General features: G+C 34.4%; 2 protein-coding genes across 3 annotated transcripts in view; one reads left to right on the top strand and one right to left on the bottom strand.

Moving 5' to 3' along the window:
• Nucleotides 1-24883, bottom strand: part of LOC145688938 (uncharacterized) — a 344877-nt gene that overhangs the window by 287234 nt on the left and 32760 nt on the right. The gene's annotated exons all lie outside the window — the stretch shown is intronic.
• Nucleotides 11931-14560, top strand: LOC145688937 (uncharacterized protein F54H12.2-like). The gene is made up of 2 exons (XM_081763104.1): nt 11931-13642; nt 14315-14560. The coding sequence occupies exon 1, from the start codon at nt 12330-12332 to the stop codon at nt 13638-13640; it is 1311 nt and encodes a 436-aa protein (XP_081619230.1). The 5' UTR covers nt 11931-12329; the 3' UTR covers nt 13641-13642; nt 14315-14560.

The following is a 24883-nucleotide window of genomic DNA, read 5'->3' as shown; positions in this document are numbered from 1 at the left end:
ACCTGTGTAAACAAAATGAAACATGACTTTCTCAAGTCTTGATGTGAAAGATATTATCTTATGCATTGAAATCGTAACGAGATATGTTTTCGATTATGGTCGTCATGATCGAACTTGTTGAAACATGTTTCTCTAAGACAAACACGTGTGTGTGTGTGTGTGTGTGTGTATGTATGTGTATACAGAGAACATTTGTGATTCAGAGTTAGAAGAGTAAAGTGTGTGTCGATCCTCTTCCACGTAAAAACTTTCACTTCATATTTGTAATAGTGAGTGAGTGTGTATGTGTCTTTGTACGTGGTCGATCCGTTGGATGCCTAAAGCTGAGAATAAGTGTTATCATCAGACTTATTAAAATAGGTAAGTAAAAAAATATATTATTAAAAATATTACGGTCTATGATTATTCCTGAAAGAATAAAACAATATGTTAGGTTTTCATTTAAGATAAGATGAAATTCTTGAATGTTTTCTGACGTACATTGCAATTAGATAGCAGTTGACGACATATATGTGAATGTCTGTTTTGCTAGTCTCTTTCTTCCTCTGTTTTGTTAGTACATTGAACTACATCTTAAAATGGCTTAGTTTCAAGAGCAGCAGATAAGATGCCATTGTCAAATGTTTTGATGATACGTACTACAACGAGATAACAAGACTGCCCTAGTTAAAAACACATAAGTGAATTTCTATGATGCTTCTAAGAAAAATGATAAGATGGAATTCTTGAATGTTTTCTGGCTCGCATTGCAATTGACGCAAGAAGTGTCTGTAGACTTGGTATTTTAATTTTGATAATATGATGTATACGTCTGTCTTTCTGTCTGTAAATGAAAATCTTTTAAACAATGAAGAGTTTTACGTCCAACAATAAAACCAATAAGGTCTGTCTGTCTTTCTATGTCGGCTATGCTAATGGAGGCGATGGTGATGAGTTGAGTTGATTTTAGTTCAGCGTCCCTTTCAACAGCAAGGCTATATGAGACGTGGACCTACTGATTATCGTGGAATCTGAACCACTAAGTTTTACGTCTTACAGTTATGACGACTATGCTAATGCAGGCGGTGATGATGAATTGTTGAGTTGAGTTGATTTTAGTTTAGCGTCCCTTTCAGCAGCGAGGCTATATGAGACGTGGACCTACTGATTAACGTGGAATCCGAATCACATGAGCTCCCGCCTGGACGGTGGTGATGAGAAATGAATGAATGAAATGTTGCATTAAATTCACGTACACGGTGTTTGTCCATCGAGTTTTACGTCCTACGGTTACGTCTACTAGGCTAATGAAGATGAGGTGATAATGAAAAAATGAATGAAATGATGTAATGAAGAAAGTGGAAGGAAACTGATGAACTCCGAAGGGAAATCCACGCATATGATGTTTGTCCACCACAAAGTTCATAGGGCACGAACTGGGATCGAATCAGGGACCCAAGCACTTGAGGTGAACGCTCTACCACTGAGCCACCGTGCCCTCTGGAACGTAAAAATGAAATGATAAGAACGGTTTTCCGGGGACAGTGAATAGCATCTTTTCGTTAAGTTGTAAAGGAAAGCAGGGAATTTGTGGTCGCTAAAATTAATGACAAGTATATAGAAAAAAAAAGACGTGATTTGAACACGGTACCTCATGCACCAGAGGTGAACACTCTACCACTGAGGCACTGAAGTTAATTTCATAATTTTCTAATGTTAATAAGAGTGAAATCTAACGTTAAATACACATACACAAGTCAACGAACTGAGAGAGAGTTTCTGTATCTGCAATGTCTACTTGCAAAGAGCAGAAAAATAAGATAACAGAACATGTTTTGTATTTCAATGTTGTTCTCCAGCTGTCGCGTCAACATTATCTTAGGTCATGGTTTCAGACAACACGAAGCGAAGATATGTATGTGTGTGTGTGTGTTTTAGGTAATATTAAAACAGTGTTTGAGATCTAAAACTTGACAAAACTAGTGTTGCTTATACATCTCGGATGTCGATACTCATGTACACATGATGTTGATTGATTTTTGAGTTTAACGTTCCGTTCAGCAGCGAGGCTATATGCATCACAAAGTTCACACGACGAAAGTTAGGATTGAACCAGAGACCCCAATCACAGAAGGTGAACGCTTTACCACTGATCCACAGAACCCCACGATTTCATCATGGGGCACAAATCTTCAAGTTAAAACAATTGACTATTCTCAAATAAGAGAACATTTCTTCATTTCTTTAAGTGGATCTAGGAAGTTGAACTTTATACAGTTTTCTCCATATTATAGTCTAAGCTGTATGTGATATTACTTTAAAAGGACGAAAGTAGTTAAAATATTCCCTATTATTATCATCAATTTCTTGTAAAATGCTCAGAATCCCGTCATAGAATTCGTATACTAGCTATGTACACAGGCGTGCATTAAGAAATTTTTTGTTGGGAGAGGTCCAAGCTTTGGGCGACGGGGCTCAAACACTACAAACCTCTGTGTAGTATTGAACGCGTATTATTTTGCACTCGAAAAGACAATAAGTACTTGTAAAATACTTTCATCTATATTGTCATAGCGTCCCTTTCAGCATCGAGGCTATATGAGACGTGGACACTAAATCACCAAGGTCCCCTATCGCATCACAAGTGAACGCTTTACCACTGATTCATCGATTCCCCTTAGTTCAAAGTACAGTACTCATGTAATAATATTATCTAACATAAAGTTTACTTGTCGAGGGGCTCCCTGGGGGTAATATTCATACACGTAAAATATTTTAAAATAAACAATATTAGTACCGATTCCATAGTTTTCGAAGGTGCTGTATTCAATAAAGACACTTTGAAAATAGTAACATGACATCTAAGGGGTAAAAAAAGTGGTGAGCTCACGGGGTCTCCCTAGGGGGTAATATTCATACACGTAAAATATTTTAAAATAAACAATATTAGTACCGATTCCATAGTTTTCGAAGGTGTTGTATTCAATAAAGACACTTTGAAAATAGTAACATGACATCTAAGGGGTAAAAAAAGTGATGAGCTCACGGGGGGTGATATTCATACACGTAAAAATAATTTAAAATAAACAGTATTAGTTTCGATTCCATAGTTTTCGAAGATGTTGTATTCAATAAAGACACTTTGAAATCAGTAACGTGACATCTAAGGGGTAAAAAGTGTTGAGCTCCCGGGGGTGATATTCATACACGTAAAATAAACAACATTAGTATCGATTCTATAGTTTTCGAAGGTGTTGTATTCAATAAAGTCACTTTGAAATCAGTAACATGACATCTAAGGGGTAAAAAGTTGTGGGCTCACGGGGGTGGTATTCTTACACGTAAAAAATAATATAAAATAAACAATATTAGTATGGATTCCATAGTTTTCCTAGTGTTGATTCCATATCGTGACAGGATTCCAATCTGTGACTTCCCGTGCACTAAAGATGAACGCTGTATCACGTAAGAAAAAGAGATGAAATCTTTTAGTTTAAAATGTCTTCCATCCCTCATTCACACGTTAAGGGGAGCATATGAATAAGACACATGTAGGAACGGTTTTCCGGGGAAAGTCAATAGCATCTTTTCGTTAAGTTGTAAAGAAGATAGCATTGAATTTGTGGTCGCTAAAATTAATGACAGTATAAAAGAAAGACGTGTAGAGAGGAGGAGGAGGAGGAGGAAATACGGATTTCGCGTTCACTAAAATTAACGATAAAATTCTAAAACAGAATAAGTATAAAAGGCCGTGTAATCTACATATCTTCATTAGTCAATACATTTGAAAGAGATTGTGAGCATACATTTGTTTCACTCTTCATCCCATGGAATAGGAAGAAAAGTTAAAAATATTTAAAAGGTATGATGAGAGATTATTTCATTGACATCATAAAGTTCTGTCTTATATAGTATATATTTATATATCTAATATATATTGATTTATAAGTAACAAAATTCATTTCTTTTTTATTTTAGGTTGCATACAAATAAAGATAAGTGTAATCCTTTTCCCTATTCCCGTTGATATTATTATTATTATTCCTTTTTAATTACTTATATATATCACATTTTACTTACTCATATATTCTTTTAAACGCTTATATACCCTTTCAAAATATTTATATACATATATATATATATATATATATTCCATTTAAATAAGATTTATATATCCTATTATATATCATATTCATATACCGTTTACACATATTGCATTACGTATATATACATCTGAGGAAGAAAAATGGCAAAAGAGAGTACGCAAGATTTACTGAAGGAGATTACGGTCTTCATTAATGACATTGAAGAAGAAGAAGAAGAAGAGGTAGTGGGCGTAAATAACGAAACGCAAGTTCTTTTAAGTGAAATAAATGCCATAATCGGGATAGAAGAAGAAGAAGAAGAAGAAATGCAAGAAGAAGAAGAAGAAGAAGAAGACGCAAAAGAAGAAATGGAAATAGATCATCATGAAAAAATGCAAGAAGAAGAAGCCGGAGAAGAACAAATGAAAATAGAAGAAGCAGCAACAGAAGAAGAAGAAGAAAGAGAAACTATTGAAATTCAAATTCCAGTAGAAAAAGAAGAAGAATATGATGAAGAAGAACTATTACAAATATTGAACAGTGCTAGCAATAGAACGATAACAGAAGAAGCATCAGGCCGTATTAAAGAAATTATAAAGTGGTTACAAGAAGGAACAGAAGAAGACGTCGAAGAAAGGAGAAATGAAGAAGAGCTGCTAAATCTCACGTTTTCCCAAATAATAGGAGAGGATTACAATAAGGAAGAGATGAAGATAGAAGAAGAAGATGATAAGTTTTACACGAATGAACTAGAAAATTGGATTAACAATTTGTTTCCCGACCCCAGAAAAGAAGAAGAAGAAGTAATATATCCCTCAATTATGGAAATATTAGCAGAGGCTAGTGTAGAACACGAAGAAATGGAAGTCGATTTAGACGACATAGAAAAAAGAATGGACGAATTGCTAGCCGTATTTCAAGCACAACGAAATTCAAATATACAAGTAGGATTCGGAAATAACAACCGTAATGATGGACACAATAGATTTCATATAATAGAAGAACGAAGAAGACAATACAGAAGATACAATATGGAGGGTAGAATGCTACGATTCCGTTTAGCCCCCGTACGTGCAGATGAAAACCCTTTTACGTCAATTGAAGCAAGTCTACGGGCACTAATAGATTATTTGCTACGTAATGTGGACCAGCATGATTACGTAGGAATAACAATTACAAATGAGAGAGAAGGACACCGCCCTTTTTGGTTGTCATTCAGAGAAGCAAGAAATCTCTCAGCAGAAGTTCTATGGATAAGTTATGAGAAAGTACTGCAAAGTAATGCGGCTTTTCTTATAAATGAAGATTGCATCGTGAATTTCCATCATGTGCGCATGCCAAGAGGCCAAGGTCGTTTGAAACAACATGTTATGAATACCGACGATTATGTAAAGGCAAAACGTGGTATTATCACAATTAAGAACACAGGTACAAGATGTTTAGCGTATGCAATCGTCGTTGCCATAGGACTGAAAAAATACAAGGGAAGAAATCAAACTGAATATAATAGATATGTAAATCATCAAAGTAAATATATCATAGAAAAAGAAGCAGAAGATCTGTGTGAAGCTGCCAATGTAGATCTTAGTCATGGTGGTGGAATTCCTGAAATTCGTAAATTTCAGGAATATTTAAAGGATTATAAAATTACAGTGTATAGGGGCTTTTCAGGAAGTGATGTTATGTTTGAAGCTCCACCAAGTGATAACGAGAGAACTGCTTTAAATTTACTGTTCATAAATAACCACTACAACGTCATTGAAAGCTTGACAGCATGTTTTAGCTGTAAGTTTTATTGCGAAAGCTGTCATAAGAAATATGAAAAGAAGCATGCACATTTGAAACATTGTACAGCTGTATGTTTTCGTTGTCATCAGAAGCCACCATGTGACTTTAAAGAAACCCATATTACTTGCAATGATTGTAATCGAGAATTTTATGGCCAGTCATGCTATGACTATCACAAGTCAGCGCCGTATCAAAATGGAAAGCCTTTATGTTCCATTGTGAAATGTTGTGCCCAGTGTTTGAAAATTTATGTAGTAAAAGAGAAAGGTTCTCACGTATGTGGAGAAACTTATTGCAACATTTGCTATGCTATAGTACCACCCAATCATGAATGTTACATGAAAGTGAATGAAAGAAGAAAATCGAAAAAAGCCAATGAAAAAATCATCGTGGAGAAGAAAGCTATGATTCTGTTTTATGATATTGAATGCACACAAGATACGAAAATAGAAGAGGAGGGCGCAAACATATATGAACACATACCTAATGTCTTGGTTAGTCAACATGTATGTTACCAATGTTATGAAGATAACAACATCAAGAATGATTGTGTCATTTGTGGAAAGCGAGAAAATATTTTTGACGGAGAAAATGTAATAGAAGATTTTCTAAAACATCTTCAACAACGTCGACCAAACATTAAATCAGTAACCTGTGTTGCCCATAACTCAAAGGGATATGACGCACATTTCATCATTAAGACCATGGTTGAGAAGATGAATTGGACTCCAGAAGTAATCATGAATGGAGCAAAAATTCTCTCTCTTAAAATAGGAAACGTAACCTTCATCGATTCACTAAGCTTTCTTCCTATGCCCTTAAGTAAATTAAGTGGTGCATTTGGTCTTCAATCGTGCAAAGGATATTTCCCACACTTCTTTAATCGACGTGAGAACCAAACCTATGAAGGGCCGCTTCCAGACATTAAATATTATGGAGCAGATACTATGAAAGTAGACGAAAGACGCAAGTTTCTCCAATGGTATACCGAACATCAAAACGACACCTTTAAAATGAAAGAAGAACTCATCAAGTATTGTGTACAGGATGTCGAGGTATTACGTCAAGCCTGTATTTCATTTATGAATACATTTGAATCTGAAACTAATGTCAATCCCTTACTTGAATGTATTACAATTGCCAGTGCATGTAATTTGGTATATCGTAGAAATTTCTTAAAGGAAAATACAATTGGTATCATACCAAAGAACGGATATCGATGGAGAGATGTACAATCAGTTGAAGCAGTACAATGGATAGCTTGGGAAGAAAAAACCAGAAACATCCAAATTACCAATGCTGCACGTAGTAAGGAAAAACGAATAGCCTCAATGAAAGTAGATGGTGTATGGACAGATCCCAACACAGGAAGAATACACGTTTGGGAGTATGAAGGCGATTTCACACATGGTTGTATCTACTGCTACCCTAACGACAGAGATAAACCCATCTATAACAATGCTACAGATACCATGGAATTTCGATATGAAGCAACAAAGAAGAAAATCCAAAAATTAAAAGATTTTGGGTGTGAAGTGCATGAAATATGGGGTTGTGAATTTAAAAAACAATTGGCAGGAAATGAAGAGATGAAGAAGTATGTTAGTAATCATCCGTATACAAAGAAAACACCATTAAAACCTCGTGACGCTTTTTATGGAGGACGTGTGAATGCCATACGTTTGTATCATAAAGCACAAGAATCTGAAGGAGAGACCATAAAATACAAAGATGTTATTTCATTGTACCCATTTATCTCTAAGACTAAGAAGTTTCCAATTCGTCATCCTACTATCTACCTGCCTGGAGATTCAAATATCCCCACCATTGAAGAAGTAGAAGGATTAGTTAAGCTCAGTATTTTGCCTCCAAAACAACTGTTTCATCCTGTACTCCCTTATAAATCAAATGATAGATTGATGTTTCCACTCTGCCGTACATGTTGTGATGAATTAAACCAAGCACCTTGTAATCACAACGATGAAGACCGAGTGCTACATGGAACATGGGTAGCAGATGAAGTAAGAAAGGCATTAGAAAAAGGATACAAAATAATAGATATTCATGAAATATGGGCATATGACGTTGTTCAATATGATGAAAAAACAAAAAGTGGTGGCTTATTTGCAGAATACATAAACACCTTCCTGAAAGCAAAAACAGAAGCAAGTGGATGGCCAGCATGGTGTGAAACAGATGAATTAAAGAAGAAGTACATTCAGCAATTTTATGAAAAGGAAGGAATACGTCTAGATGAGAACAAAATTAAACATAATCCAGCACTTAGAAGTTTAGCTAAATTAATGATAAATTCATTTTGGGGAAAATTTGGTCAACGTGAGAACATGGGTCATGTCAGCATTATTAATGAACCCAAGGAATTATATGAAAAATTAACATCTCATGATATAGATGTTCATCAAATATTCCCAGTAAATGATGACATGTTATATGTATATTGGCAATACACCGATGACGTTCCTGTTTCACTACCAACAGTAAATGTTGTCATAGCCGCATACACAACAGCACAAGCAAGATTAGAATTGTACAAATATTTAGATCAGCTACAAGAAAGAGTATTATATTTTGATACTGATTCCGTCATTTATACGCAAAAACCTGGTGAAAGTACAATTCCAACTGGTGACTTTTTAGGCGATTTAACAAATGAAGTCCTCGAATATGGTAAAGAAGCCTATATTTCAGAATATGTATCGGCGGGCCCGAAGAATTACAGCTTACGTATTTTTGATCCCAGCACGAAGAAGGAGTTTCAAGTGTGCAAGATACGGGGCTTTTCATTAAACTATGAATCTTCAAAACACCTAAATTTTGATGTAATGAAGAAAATGATAGTAGATAATGAAGAGGATGCAGAAGAAGAGGAAGAATCTCGTCCCACGGAAGTAAAAATTACCAATGAGAAAAAAATTTGCCGCAGGAAAGACCATACTATCGTCAGCATGCCCGAAACAAAAATTTATAAGATAAATTATATTAAACGACGTAGAATACCAAATTCATATGATACTCTTCCATATGGCTACACTACTTCCAACAAAAGAAGAAGAGAAATGTAATAAGGCCCTTTATAAATATACGTATGAAGAAAGAATGATCATACTCTTTAACATGGACACGACGTGGAAACATCCCTTTTCATGTATTGTTGCCGGACCAAGTGGATGTGGAAAAACTTCCTTTGTAATACGTTTCCTGTCCAATTTACCACGTATGGTTAATACATCGTTTCGTCATATTTATTGGTACTATGCAGAATGGCAAAATGCATACAGAGAAATTTCGACAAAAGTACAATTTATTGAAGGATTACCTCAAACAAAAGACTTTTTACCTGAAACTGGACCACACCTTATTATTATTGATGATGAAATGTGTGAAGTGAACCGCAATATAGTTGATTTCTTTACAAAGGGTTCTCATCATAGAAATCTTAGTGTACTATTTATTACACAAAACATATTTCATCAGGGAAAAGGAAGCAGAGATATGAGTTTGAATTGTTCTTATCTCGTATTATTTAAAAATCCAAGAGATAAATCACAAATTAAACATTTGAGTTATCAATTAACTCCTGAGAATCCAAAATTTCTTCAAGAAAGTTTCAACGACGCAACAAAGTTACCATATGGATATTTCTTTATTGATTTAAAACAGGATACGCCAGATGAACTTCGTTTTCAAACAAATATCTTTCCTGATGATATTTATCATTACGTTTATGTTCCATCGAAATAGAAGAAGAAGATGTGTTTATAATGTTTGTTTTAAACTGTGTTTCTTCATTCTGACAATATGTCTCCAAGAGTAAAACACGGAGATCTTCTTCGTACGCTGAGCAAAGCAAATCCTAAATTACGTAAAGCTATATTGGCCAATGCAGACTCTTCAGTGATTCGAAGTATTTGCGAATGTTGTTATAATGTGTTAAAAGGGAATGTACCTCTTACAAAGACACAGAAAGCAAGATTAAAGCGATACAAGAGGACGCTTCGATATCTTGTGAAGAAAGGAAACTCCATCCAAAAGAAGAAGAAGCATTTATTAGTACAGCAGCAGGGTGGATTCCTACCGGCATTATTAGCTCCTATTTTAACTGGTGCATTATCAAGTTTACTATTCCGTTAGTACAATGGAACACGCAAAGAAGATGATTTTAGTTCCACCTGAAGTTCTGAATCGTATACAAGCACCAACATCATCATCATCATCAGCCCTGGAGAAACGTGAATCTAATTTGGATCAAGAAATGCAAGAGATTTTACAGTTATCATCGCTTAGTGATGAAGAAAAGTGGAATCAGTATAATAATATTCTTCAAAAATATTTACATTTAATACGAAAACAAGAAGAACCTGTGACACTTTCAATTACGTCAACTAAATCAGAGAAGCCTGAAGTAGAAGAAGAAATATTATTATCTATACCCAAAATGTTTCGTAAAAGAGCTGAATTACTACTACATAGAATGAAACATGATGATAATATCACGTGGGATAATAAAGGAACTGTTTACATCAGAGGTGATAAACTAGAAGGATCTCACATTGTAGATTTAATTTCTGATGTGTCGCGACCCCGGAAACACACAAATCCACCGGGATGGGAGAAATTTTGTAATTATTTATCTTTTAATAACACACCTCAAGAACTTATTGGAAATCCAAAACGTTTGTCATATATTTTACGACGAACTAAAGTATCACCAACAGCATCATCGTCAAGGGAAAAAATACCTCTGAAATCGTTTGCAGAAGACGACGAAGAAGAAGCAGAAGAAGAAGAAGAAAAGGAAAAAGTAATATCTCCTATAAGGAAAAGGAAACGTGCCTGTAAACGTCCAGTATGGTCAAGGTGGAAACCGTAAACAAACAGTTAAGCAAGATTTACTACAACCCTTCACATCCTACCTCGTTTTCAACTGTTAAAAAATTGTGGATAGCTACAAAGAAGAAAATTCCTATACATTGTATAAGAAGATGGTTACTGCAACAAACAACATATACGTTACACAAACCTGTACGTCGTCGACCTGTGACGTTATCAAAGACATTTTACATAGATAAAATCATACGTACAAGAAGAAAAGGCAGCAGAAAAGAATATCTTGTTCATTGGAAAGGATATCCTTCTTCTTTCGATTCCTGGATACCTACATCATCCGTAAAGAAGATCAAGAAGTACAATGGAACCTGATGGAGATTTTTACGTTACGCTTCCCAGTAATAGTTCTATGGAATATTTTCCTGACAACACCTTAACATCATACACTACGAAACTTCATCAAAGAATGGAATTCCATGAAAAGTGGGAAGTGGCTATTGTTGAAATTCATTATCCTCATTCAATATTAAATATTAATGACGAAAATAATAAAATTTTTTACAAACCTGCAAAAAGTGATGAATGGAAATTTATAACTATTCCTGTACGTTATTACACTGACATATCAGAATTGATAAAGATAATAAATACGTACAACAGATTCACAAATTTACATATTTCTTATACTCGTGAGAGTAATACCTGTTTTATACGACGTCTTCATAAAGACATAGATGTAGACGTTGCATTATCACCAAGTGTTAGTGCGATGTTGGGGTTTGATCCTAGCGTTGATTTAAAGGATATGCAACAAGGCCAAAGCATTCCAAATTTACGTTTAGGACTTCCATCTACAATGTATGTGTATTGTGATATAATTCAATCTGTATTTGTTGGAGATACAGTAGCACCATTATTACGTATCATAAATATGAATCCTGTGAATCATACATTTGGAAGTAGTGTTATAGAAATTTTTAATCCTCCACATTATGTGCCTATAGAGAAGATGCATTTTGAACACATCAAAATAGATATAAGAGATAGTACAGGCTCTCCACTGGCATTCACTTTCGGAACTGTATGCGTTAAACTACATTTTCGACCAGTGCGTCAACATCGACAAATATGAATAATCCATATTTACAATATTATCAAAAACAAGCTCTTTCTGGAACTGGAAACGTTTATGTTGGCTCCCCTTATCAAGTTGGACATGGTATTGGAAGTTTCCTTGGAGGATTATTTCGTTCTGTCATGCCACTAGTAAAACAAGGAGCTAAAACAGTAGGAAAGGAATTATTAAAATCTGGAGCAAACGTTATTACTGATGTCATCATCGACAATCAACCTATTAACGAATCCTTTCATCAACGAATGGGTGAAGCGAGATCCGTCTTGCAAGACAAAGCAAAAAATAAACTGAAATCTATGCTAGGATCTGGATATCAACGAAGGAAAAGAAGAATTACACATCATTCCATCTTTAACCCTTCACCATTACACATCATCAAGCGCAGGAAGAAGAAGGAGAAGGGCAAGAGGAAACGTACACAGAAAACAAAGAAAAATCAGTCTTATAAGAAGAGGAAGTTATCACACGATATCTTTGATTAAATCATCACCATTATGGCTTTCTTACATCATCAATCCTGCGAGTGTGTAAAAAGTGAACTAGATATTTTTTCTACAAAACCAACGCAAACCAGTATATTGGATAATCATGTTGTTACATACAAACCAATCAGTTCACTAGCTGATAATGCTCCTATAGAGTTTGCCATCCCAGGAACAAGTGATGAATACATAGATCTACCACATACTCTTCTTTACATCGAAGCTCAAATCGTTAAGCCTGATGGATCAGCATTTGGTGAAAGTGATAAAGCTGTGGCTCCTATTAATGACTTTTTAAATTCTATGTTCAGTGAAGTGGAAGTGTATTTAAATAACAAACTGATTTCATTTCCATCTCATAATCATCCATATCGATCATACATTGAAAAACTGTTAAATTATGATGATTCTGCTAAAAATACTCATCTTCAATGTGCATTCTGGTTTCAAGATACTGCTGGACATATGGATGCAACATCTAGTGGTAATAAAGGATTTCAACAACGTTATGAATTAACAAAAAAAAGTGCAAAATTCGACATGCTTGGACATCTTCATTGTGATATTTTTAATCAAGATAAATTTTTAATCCAAGGAGTAGAATTACGTCTCAAGTTAATTCCTGCAAAGCCAAACTTTTGTCTCATCGCTAGTGATGCGTCTGTTGAGGCTAAAGTGAACATTTTAGACGCTGCTTTACATATTAAAAAGATTAATGTTAGTCCTACAATAAAACTAGCACATAACAAGCTTCTACAATCAACAACAGCCAAATATCCTCTCACAAGAGTACAAATGAAGTCGTTCGTCATTCCAAAGGATCTTCAATCAAAAACAATAGATAATTTATTTATGGGAGTATTACCAACTCGAGTGATTGTGGCGTTTACACAAAATGATGCCTATACAGGAACAATAACTTCAAATCCATTTCATTTCAAACATTTTGACATCAATTTCTTCTCTCTATACATTGATGGAAAACCTGTACCTTCAAAACCATTACAACCAATTTTCGAAAACAACCTCTATGTTTCCTCATATCATACCTTATTCTGTGGATCAGGCATTCACTTTTCCAATCATGGCAACAATATTCCTCGCCTTGACTTTCCACAAGGATACACTATCTTTGTTTTCGACATTACTCAAGATGGAGAAGCCAGCGCTGTGCAGCATTGGAATCTTATACGTCATGGGTGTGTTCGTCTGGAAGTTCATTTTACGAAGCCTCTACCAGCACCTATCTCCTGCATTGTGTATGGAGAATTCCAATCTCTCTTAGAAGTGGATCATCAGAGGAACATCATCATGGATTTTTAAAGGTACGTTATTTAAATATCATATCATATATATGTACATGTCTGCATTTTTATACATGATGTCCTCTACACTAGATTTATTAAATGCTTTGCAAACAAATTCTTTATTTCACAATCATTTCGTTGGCGTATATGCAGCCAATGAATTACCAGCACATGTTCCACTACCTGCAGCTATCATCATAAATACAGATCCCTCGAACAAACTTGGCACACACTGGATTTCCGTATATATTCATACTGATGGCCGTGCCCACTACTTCGATACATTTGGATTTCCTCCATATGTAATGCATCATATTCAATTTCTACGTAGAAATTCCACTTCTTATACATTTAATAATAAACAAATTCAAAGTGTAAAATCATCCTTATGTGGGCATTATTCATATCTTTTCCTATGCTTCAAAGCTAAAGGAAAGTCCTTAAATGAATTTCATTACACTTTCTCATCAACTCCAGAAAAAAATGATCGTCGTTTGCTGTATTTACTTTTACAGGTAATCATGTCTTCATTCTTCTTCTTCGTTTGTTTTGATTACTTTCTTTTCATATTATTGCAGGTAGCCATTTCTTCTTCTTCTTTATTATAATGTGTTTGTATGTATTATTATTTGTTCATGATTATAGATAAAATAAATTTTAAGTTTGTTTTTCAATTTTTTTTCATTTCAGAGAGTAAAAGATCGTCATCGTGTGTATGGACATCATCTTCAATGTTCAGATTGACTTGTATCTACGTTTCATCATCAACATCAACAGCAGTAGTATCATCAGTGAACAGTATATGGCAGTTGTAAAGTTATCATCACACGAACAATGGAAAGAAAATCTAACGTTCTTTTAAAATGTACTATACTTACCGTCATTTTAATTGTGTAAATAGTTTCATCAGCAATAAACAATTTGTATTATTTTTTCTCTTTGAAAACAAATGTTTTATTTCTTATTTTCTCCGTTTCCTAATAAATAAATATGTTTTATGATCAGTTATGTAATTAAATACACATATCATAAAACATATTTTTAAGTCATTGAATTAAAGAATTTCATAGTGATTTAAAAAAAAAAAGATTCTAAAACTGATTTTTAATTGAATGATGTAATCATATAACTACATAATAATAATAATGAATTCAAATACTTAATCAGTTATTCTTTCGTAAATTAAATCAAGTATGTGAATTCAATATTATTATTATTATTATGATAGGACTTTTGTTTTTTAAAATTTTAATATTAATTATTTGAGTTCCTTTTTTAAAAATTAAAAAAAGTCTTATCATACTTAAGACAAAGTTGTATAATAATAATAATTTCAAATACTAATTTTTATTTTAACATTCATTTCAAGAATTTGAATTCATTATGATTATTATTATTATTATTATTATTATTATACGTATCACTTATAATATACGAGGAAAAAATATGTTAGGATTTTTTCTTATAAAAAATTTTAAAATCCTAACATATTGAGGTGTATGAAACGAACACAAAACACACACACAAATAAAACATTTCACTTTCCACTATATATATATTTTTATTACATTTGATATTACGTTGTTTCGTATACATGAAAAAACAAATCAATTTCTCCTTCTTTATGAAGAGTCGTTCACTTCATTGATACCCTCCGAAGGTTGAGTTTCGGTTTCCCCCCACCATGGCTGTGTCGATACACTATCAAATAAATCAGCCATTATTGAATCTATGAGTTTTTGTTTGCAAAATACTTTCATTTCCAATTTTAATCGTTCACCATCAATGTTCACATCACTGTTCTTATCAAGAGAGACACTTGGAAAACTGATGTTCATACCATTAATAATACTCTGTTCATCTACACAGGTATGGATTCCGGCAAGTCCTCTGCATGTAAGACACTGTAATTGTACATGATTACGAATAGTATCTGTACACAAGTCAAAATATTCACGTAGCACAACACTACAAACTTTACTGTTTTTCACAGCATGTTCAATACACGGTAATATTTCCAAGAAATAAAGCCAATCACTTGAAGATAAGTACACAGTGTTTCGAGGAGCATGAAGTGTTCCTTTCTTCTCTAACATCACTAATTTTTCACCCATTAGTTTTCGTACCACCAGTTCGTTTTTTCGACCAAGAGATTTTATAAATGTAATTTCCACTTGAGAATTTAAATAGTCCGTAACAAATGGGGTTAAATGTACAAGTTTCTCCCACTCTGCCAAATTTAACTCCACTCCAAACACAAGTCCTTTGCCAACACGAATCACTGGTTCAAATGTATCACTATCCAGTCCAATGCAAATTAATTTGGTTTTCATTGAATTAAGTCCATATTCAACATTTAACAAGTACTCTTTCTTGGTATCCATAGTTGACGCACAAGCACTCAAAGACATGTTACTTCAGTCGCTGGTCAGCACAGAATAACGACACTATGCATACAGATGACTGCGCATGCATGAAGAGGAGGGGCGAAGAGGAAAATTCATGTTTCATCTTGTTTGTACATGTCACCATACACTTACGATGTGTAAACCAGTTCAGTAAATTCAAGATCGTGCATGTTACGTCCAGATACATTAATCTTCATTCCTTTATATATTAAACAGACATTTCCACTTTGTAAATACGTTAATAATGCACCATTATCTGCTTCCAATTTTTCAGTACAACGTCCAGGTAAAATCACTTTTTCACCTCCTTCAAATGTCACACAGGCCTTCCTACCATATACCGTTGTAATTATCTCACAGTTTACAATACGAAATGGTACTCCAATCTCCAAATCTCGCATTTTTGTAAAGGGTACCATTGATGGCTTATTAAGCTTATCTAATAAACTCATTGACGATGACATCTTTAAAATTTTTGACGTTTCTTCCTTTGCAACAGCTGCTAACAGAATGATCTACACAAGCACATACGTTCCGCTTACGCTCTTCGCAGGAGGGGTGAGGGGTTTGGGGATTCAAATTATTAACCAATAAACGACAAGAACACGAAAATTCATGTTTTATCTTGTTTTCTACATCTAGCAGGTGTCCAAGACTATGAGCATAGCAACAGCAAACCAGCATTTTCCCACGGGGCTTCTGTGGTAACCGTAAAAGGCTATGAACATAGCAACTAAAGAGGAGTAGGGGGTAACGGGGATTCAAATAAACCAAAATTTTCCCACGCGCTTCTGTACTACCCGTAAAAGGCTATGAACATAGCAACTAAAGGCTTGTCGAAACTTGCCTACCAATTCCAGGAAAACAGGATCAAATTTCGCTGACTCAGCCGTGCCAAGTGGGGTACATCTACTGCTGCCATGCACTGCCATGCATGTTGACTTGTTTAAACGTTGATACGGATGGATTACAAATAATAATAATAATAATAATAATAATAATAATAATAATAATAATAATAATAAACAGTAGTAGCAGTAGAATAAGAATAATAATAAGAATACGAATTCTTCTTGAATCATGAACTTTAATTTCTATTCATACGCTAGTTATATTACTTCCTTCTTTGTATTTTCAATTGCACTTGCATTTAAAATGCCAGAACCATTACGTTTATTGACTTTCTGTACTGTCAAAGTTAAGGAATATTGGCAAACACTTGCGGACAAATGGGTTTATAGCTTACTGTTTACCACCTACATTTTCGAAAGTGGGCATTTTCTGAGCAAGAATTCCAATGCAAGTAATTTATGGAGATGTATTGATTCATTTAACTTCTGCAATTGAAGACTTACTTATTTTAGGTTTTATTCTATAATTGAGGGGTTCGGGCGTAAAACTCGATAACCCACAAAAGTGAGATTTCGAGAAAATCGCATTTTAATTTTTGTGAAATTCTGTATTGAAAAATACACACACAAATAAAATAATACAAACATGAAATAATATTAGGTATTTCTCTTTTCAAGTTATGACATTTAAACTTACTATTGTTTGTAATGAATAAAATTTTAAAACCCTTTTCCCGTTTAATGTGATTGTAAAATGTGGCTTACCATGTTTTACACAAATGAATAAGAGTGTACCACGCTAGTATACTACTTGAATAATAATACTACTTACAGTTGAGTAGTACAAAATCACTCCGAGGCATCAACGTAACAAGAATTACTTGTTTGTGTTGATTTTAGCTGTTTATAAAAGTCACTGTACACAGGCGGTATCCACTGGAGGCAGTCCTTTACATCATGTAACTTTCTGTTATCGATAGCTCTCCGTGTGGTGTATTTTTGTTGCAGAGAAGTCCCTGTAAATCCACCAGAGTTTCTTCCTTTCTTACGTAGGTTTACTCTTTCCCAAACGTCGGAATTGTAACAGTAACTAACGAAGAGTACGTACGGTTCTGAATTACAAAACTTGAGCCTATACATCTTTCGAAGTTGGAGAGATTTACCTGTGTCCGCCTGGCTCTTCTTTTGTATGGCTTATTGTAGGCGAGACATTTGGAAAAAGTTTTCCATTGTCATTTCAGTGACAATAAATGGGTGTTTCTTGTTTGCTTTCTTGATTACTTCAATCCAATGCTCTGGACTATACACATTTTGATAGTGACCTTTGACACATTTTTCTATGCATGCATAATCTCTATCACTAGCCATCATTGTGTGGTCGACGACTGGAAATATTTGCGACACCGTCTGAAATCTACCACTTTGCACAAGACTACAAAGATACGCAATAATAGTCCAAGTTTTATTCTGACCACCACAGTTGTCAGCCACAATGACAAGTTCTTTTCCTGACACATTTTGTACTTCAATATATTTTTGTAAACAGCTTGCGACTTCATCCGAAGCTCTTGCTGCTACCGATTCGTCCCACACAAAGCAGTATCCTTGATTATTTCCACAATCGTGTATATTTAAGTTTAAGGTAAACAAGTTTCTTTTATAAAAAGTTGGGCCAGCAGAGAGCCTGGGAGTGCACAGAGCTTGTTGCATATCCATGGTAATCACGTGGAGTGACTTGTCCACAGTAGCAATTTCTTGTACACGTTTAATGAGGTATTGAGCAGCTTCAGCCTTTTTCTGATAAACAAATAACTCTTCACGTATTTTCGTCTCTTCTTGGGAACCGGTTTTAACAGTCTGTAATTGTACGTTCATGTTGTCACACACACCACACGTGTCACTTTTGGGGGATTTAAAGTGAATATTGTAACACTCGGTGAAAATTCGTCGATATTTGTCTTCTGATACAGGCGTTAGTTTATTTGCTTGACAGTAGTGTTCCTTGTAATTTGCATAACACGATGCAATGGAATATTCCATTGTCATGTACAATCGTCCAGGATTATCTCTTCTGGTGTAGTGACTATGGTATGTTGGTAACGATTTTATATGAGTATGCACATGTTCGATGTTCTCTGTGGAATATTTTTGAGGATGAGAGTCATGTCTTCCTCTGCCATCCTCAGGAGCTGTTGTAGGATTTTCGTTTGTTACTCTGCTCATAAGCCATTCTACACGCCCTCTGGAGTTCTGAAGTCCATGTATGGCTAAAAAAAAAGCCTTTTTACAAACCCTAACTTCTTCTACACCCTGTCGTATGTAATAGGTCATAGAATGCTTCCTCCTGCTTTCATGTTTTACATAATGTCTTTTACTGAGAGTGGTTTTATTTGCCCGAACAAGTACATGTTTTGCATATTGTGATCACTAAGTTCCCAGAAAGCCTGAAAAACTTGCAGTCGATTCTCTTCAGTAAATTTAGAAAAACACTTCATTCGACATTCGCAATCTGATCCTATCTTCCTCTCTGCTTGAACTTTTCCACTGCCCCTTTATTGTTTATATTCCATTCCTCGGCACTTTTTCCGTTTATGTTCAGACTGCACAGAACCTATACACTTTCTTTTCCTTACAGTGGTTGGTGTCTTTGGTCCCTGCAAAACGTACAAGATCTTCTTTTAGCTTTGTGCAGATAGTGCATTATAACTTAGTCATTACATGTGCACTGCATGTAAAACATGGTAAACCACAATCCCATTACAGGAGAAATACCCCTCGGTAAAAAATAACCGTGTACGTTACTTCCACTAAAGACATTCCATACTCTTAGAATATACTAACACGGAAATCAAGCTGCTGATAAGAAGGGTAATTTAATTGTTTAACAAAAATAAAGGAAAGTTTGATGTAAAACTTGAAAACCACCAATGTTTAATTGCTTGCACAAAGGACAATGTTTTCTTACCTTATGATCATGAAATTCCTTGTTTCTGCTGCTACAACTTGCAGAACTTTCAGGAACATAGTCAGGACCTTCATCGCTGTCGTCAACAACATTAGACATTGCCGAATCTACTTCTATATCCCATAAATTGCTTGTAGAAGCCCGCACGTTGTCCTGTGTTTCCGCCATCTTGATTTGGCTTACCATGTCTTACTTCAAACAAGTTGTGGTTTCCCATGTTTTATGTGGAGCGCATACACCATCTACCGTCGAAATTTTCAACCACTTTAAATGATAGACTTACGCGTACACTCAAGATGAGGTGATTATAGTTCAGAACTCAATTTCGGCCGGTCGGTGGGTTACCATGTTTTACGCCCGAACCCCTCAATTATAATACAATGTTTTAAAAAAAAATCAAGAGCTACAACTTTGTAATGGGTTTTATTTTTTTAAAATCCTATTCTTGGGGTTGCGATCCCCCCCGATCGCTATCCTGGATCCGCCCCTGTGTTCGTTTTACAAAATTAGATTTCGAGATTTTTAGGGAACATGCTCTTTGAGTACTAAAAATGACTTAAAAGGAATAAAGTATAATATTTGGAATATATATTTGTGATGAGTGAAGAGCTAACTTCAGGAAGTTACAATTAATAGGGATCAGGTCCCTGTATTTCATCCCCTACAGTCCCCGCTCTGTTCTAGTGGTTAACGAGCGTGATGTAAGAGGCTCCGAGTTCGATTCTTGATCAGCTTTAAAATTTGAACTTATTAACGTAGATCTGATTCGATCTTGAGGTATGGATTCACTTATACGGAAACCTCGGTGGCTCAGTGATAGAGCACCTATCTACTTCTTAGGATATGTGGCCCCTGCTTCGGTCCTGGTTCTCGCCAAGGATGAAAACTATGTGCACGGGTTTTCTCGAAGACCTTCCATTACCTCCTGCTTTTTATATCGCCAAGATTTTACCATCACTTGTTTGTTTCATTCGCTACCATCTCCTTCAGCCTCGGACCATAATTGTGTGGCACTAAACTCAAAGATTTCATTTTCAAGCAGTGATTATTTCAGAGAGTGACAGGGAGCCCCTTGGAGCAATTGAATTCCTCCTGGGCATGTTAAATGTGGATTTCCCACCATTTCAACAATATTACTTTTCACACCTAATCTAAAACCATTACTGTTTTCAAGCAACGTATAGCTTCGGTACTAGAAAGAGGTCATAAATAAACTTCTCATTTATTCATTGGTAAATCCTTTGGTAAAGATGATGCTGAAATTATAACAAAGCAAAGTTTTTTATAAAACGCATTAAAAAGAAGAAACTATTTTTGAGAAGATAAAATGAAGAAATTAAAAACATTGAGTGCGGTTTTCTCGAATATCAGGGAAGTAGTTTAGTTTATAAAAACATTTAATCTCGCAAATGCTTTTAGTGTTAATTTCATTTCTTCAATTTACCACCACAAAAACTATTTTCTCCCAAAATTATTGTTTTCAAAATTTCTTGATGTTATTAACTATATTATTTGAATATCACTCATTCTAGCTTTGGAACTTCTTGTATAAATTAAAATACAAAGTCTAACCAAAGCAATTTACCGAAACTGTAATGCTATTATTTATTAATGTATGCTTTGGTCAGAATTTGTCTTTTAATTTAAACTATATTATTATTATTATTATTATTATTAGTAGTAGTAGTAGTAGTAGTAGTAGTAGTAGTAGTAGTATCTCCATAGCTAAGAGATTAGCGTACGCGTCTGTGGCGTGGGGTACCTGGGTTCGATTCCCAGTAGGAGCTCATGTGTTTCGGATTCCACGCTAATCAGTACGTCCACTTTTCATACAGCTTTGCTGCTGAAACGGACGTTAAACTCAAAATCAACTCAACTCAATAAAATAATAATAATAATAATAATAATAATAATAATAATAATAATAATAATAATAATAATAAACGACACAATGTAAGGAGTGAAAGGCAAGAAACCATATAAAAACTGCATGCGATCATATGAAGTCGGAACCTCTCCTTTTAGTGTAATTACCAGTGAGACACTAAACCATAAATAAAACAGTAATATAATGGTCTTATTGATGGTGTTCCTGAAAATATGGGATATATTGTAGAGTGGTGTTACACTGGATTATTTAATTATCATTGAGTAACATGTATTTCTTATTCTATATACATGTATTGTAGTTATTTATTATAATATTTCAAATGATGTGTGTCTTTTAGTCCAGGGCTCAGCTTTAAATATGTTTGTGTAGAGCACAGCCTATACAATTGTTATTGAAATCTGTAACCAGTCTTTCTTGTTCGCTTTACTGCTCTATAACCAGCGGAAGAAAACAGCTATAAAGGAACTTCAGGTGTCAATCAACTATTGAGCTGCTGCGTGACGCACGTGGGGAGGGCTCCTCCTCTACATATTTCCCCCTTCTCAATGCTGTTTGCTATGAGCGAACGGTGGTGTGACTTTCTCCGAAGCAATTGTTATGGCAATGATGTTCTATCTGAAATGTTGGTAGACACTGTTTTTGTCAATTTTCCATCCTAATTTCTGTGAACTGTTTAAACAGAATAGTTTATGAAATGAGAAATGCTTGAGAGGAGACGTTTTAAAGAGTATGCTCACAGTTGCCGACATTTTCTTACACATTCTGTTGAGAGTTGGATACCTGGAAATAACCAAAAATCGTCCCGAAAAAACCCCTTGACCATAAAAAATATCGTCATATCGATCAACGTTATTTCTATCTAATTACTGACACGTCTCGGGAAAACGTTTCTTATGCTACTTAGATTGAATTATGTCAGATTCATTGCATTAAGATGTAAAATATTGTTGTTATTTTTTAAAAATCCAAATTATTGGAAACATTTCGTTCCGTTTAAACCCCTCAAAATTATAGATATGTATAAATATGTTATTTATTAAAATCAATTAACGAAACTTTCTATAACAATGTTTCTCACAGTCCTTTACCACTCTCAACAAAATTTATTCGAAAATATAAACTTTTTTGTCCTTCGACTTTTTCGCCTCACAGAAAGATGCCTTGGTGATATGTAATGAACAAAATACATTTTGTTTCTTAGAAAACAACAAAATATTTATTTGTGAATAGATAATAGGGTCGATAAAGCTTTTTATACTTATTTCTTTGTAAAACGGTGACATCAAAAGTCATTTTTGCAAAAATAGTGATATTTTAGGAAATATATCATGACATTCCGAAAACTAAATTAGAACAGAACGTGTTGATGGCAATAGCATATTCATAGTTTTATTGCTTCACGCATTTCTTCAGATCAAGATTTAGTCAATATAGTATAGAGAGGAACAAATAAATCAAAGTTAGAAAATATAGAATGTATCTATTGTTTCGTCCTTTTTAGACCCCTAGCAGCTAAAGATAGATAGATAGATAGATAGATAGATAGATAGATATGAAGTGCACTGATAAAAAATCTTATGTGACATTTGAAAATCCTGTAGTTTTTGAACTTAACGTATAGCAAAATATAACTGAAAACGCATGTTTTATAATATTTTCTGTATAAATGTTCCGTTTGAAATTTTCATATGAAACGAAATAGGCGTCAGGATTTCAAATACAAATAGACGTGTATAACTGACGAAGGTGACATACATGTATGTATGTAATATAAAGAGGATTGTTAGATGTCAAACATCCTGCAACGACATTATATTACGTCTAAATGCAGTGCATATGTACCATACGGATAATGTATGTTCCACTGATTTCTGTAGTAAGCAAGATAATTCCGTATATTTCTATGCACGAATACAAACGTGCATTACCACCTGCAATAGTGTACAATCAAAAACGCTAGGAAGTTCTGTTGGTTGAGAATTCAAAAGGTGTTGGACCAAACCTCAATTCTGTTACAATTATATCAGTGTGGCAAACTGCAAGAAAGATAATAAAGTAAATTGTTAAAAATGATGGTTTTATTATTGTGAGTGAAATGGATGACACAAAAATTATAAAATGATCTTACTTCAGCAGTCGACACAAGATGAATGGTAACGACTATATATAAGAGGAAAGCAGTTGCTTTCCTTTCTCAAAAAAGAAAAAAAAAATCGGAAATAAGAAAATAGGTTACATAATGTAAAGATTTAATACAAACGCCTAAAAGTACAGGAAAAGGAAAGAAAGACAAACGCAGACAAAGAGCCACCATTAGCGTAGTAGATTTGCGGCCCTTCCATGCAAGAATAAGAGACTTGACCCTATTTATAAATCTAATTGTTATATTATTATTATTATTATTATTATTATTATTATTATTATTAGTAGTAGTAGTAGTAGTAGTAGTAGTAGTAGTAGTATTATTATTATTATCATTATTATTATTATTATTATTATTATTATTATTATTATTATTATTATTATTATTATTATTTAAAGTTCGCTTCCTTTCCCAATTTCTGATTCTGCCTAAAAGCATGTTTGCATATAGCTGTCATGTGTGCAGTTTTTGTCAATGAGTGGTCTCCAAGCCCAATTGGGATGGAAATCTCCGAGAGAGAGAAACAAAAGCACTTTCTTATGATACATGCTAGGTCAAAGTTCCAAGCACTTGTTTTGACAGGTGCTTTTTTCTTTCTTTCTTTTTCGGGAAGAGAAAAAGTTTTGGCGACTAAGAAATTACAGAATATAATATTGCAAATTTGCAAGTGGATTTACTCACTACATTGCTATATGTGACAATAAAGAAGTTGTCATTGGAACACATGATTGTAAAAATTAAGTTTTGTTTCGTCACCCATCGCAAGTCTTTCAGACCCCCTATGCCTCGTCCCCCACCAAGATCAGTATCGAAAATTTAGGATATGGATATATCGATGTTGATATATTTCCGATATTGAACGTTGATATGTGTCAATATAGATGTCAACGATATCGACATATCGCACAGGCCTAGATCCGAGAAATGATGCTTGAAATATACTGGAATCAATAACCAAAATCTAAATATGTTCTCGCATTCCGTATCCAACTTTGAGGGGA

This window comes from Thermobia domestica, chromosome 7, assembly GCF_964235325.1.
Source record: "Thermobia domestica chromosome 7, izTheDome1.hap1.1, whole genome shotgun sequence".
NCBI lineage: Eukaryota > Metazoa > Arthropoda > Insecta > Zygentoma > Lepismatidae > Thermobia > Thermobia domestica.
Note: the sequence above shows the minus strand (reverse complement) of the source record. Positions and strands in the feature narration are given on the sequence as shown.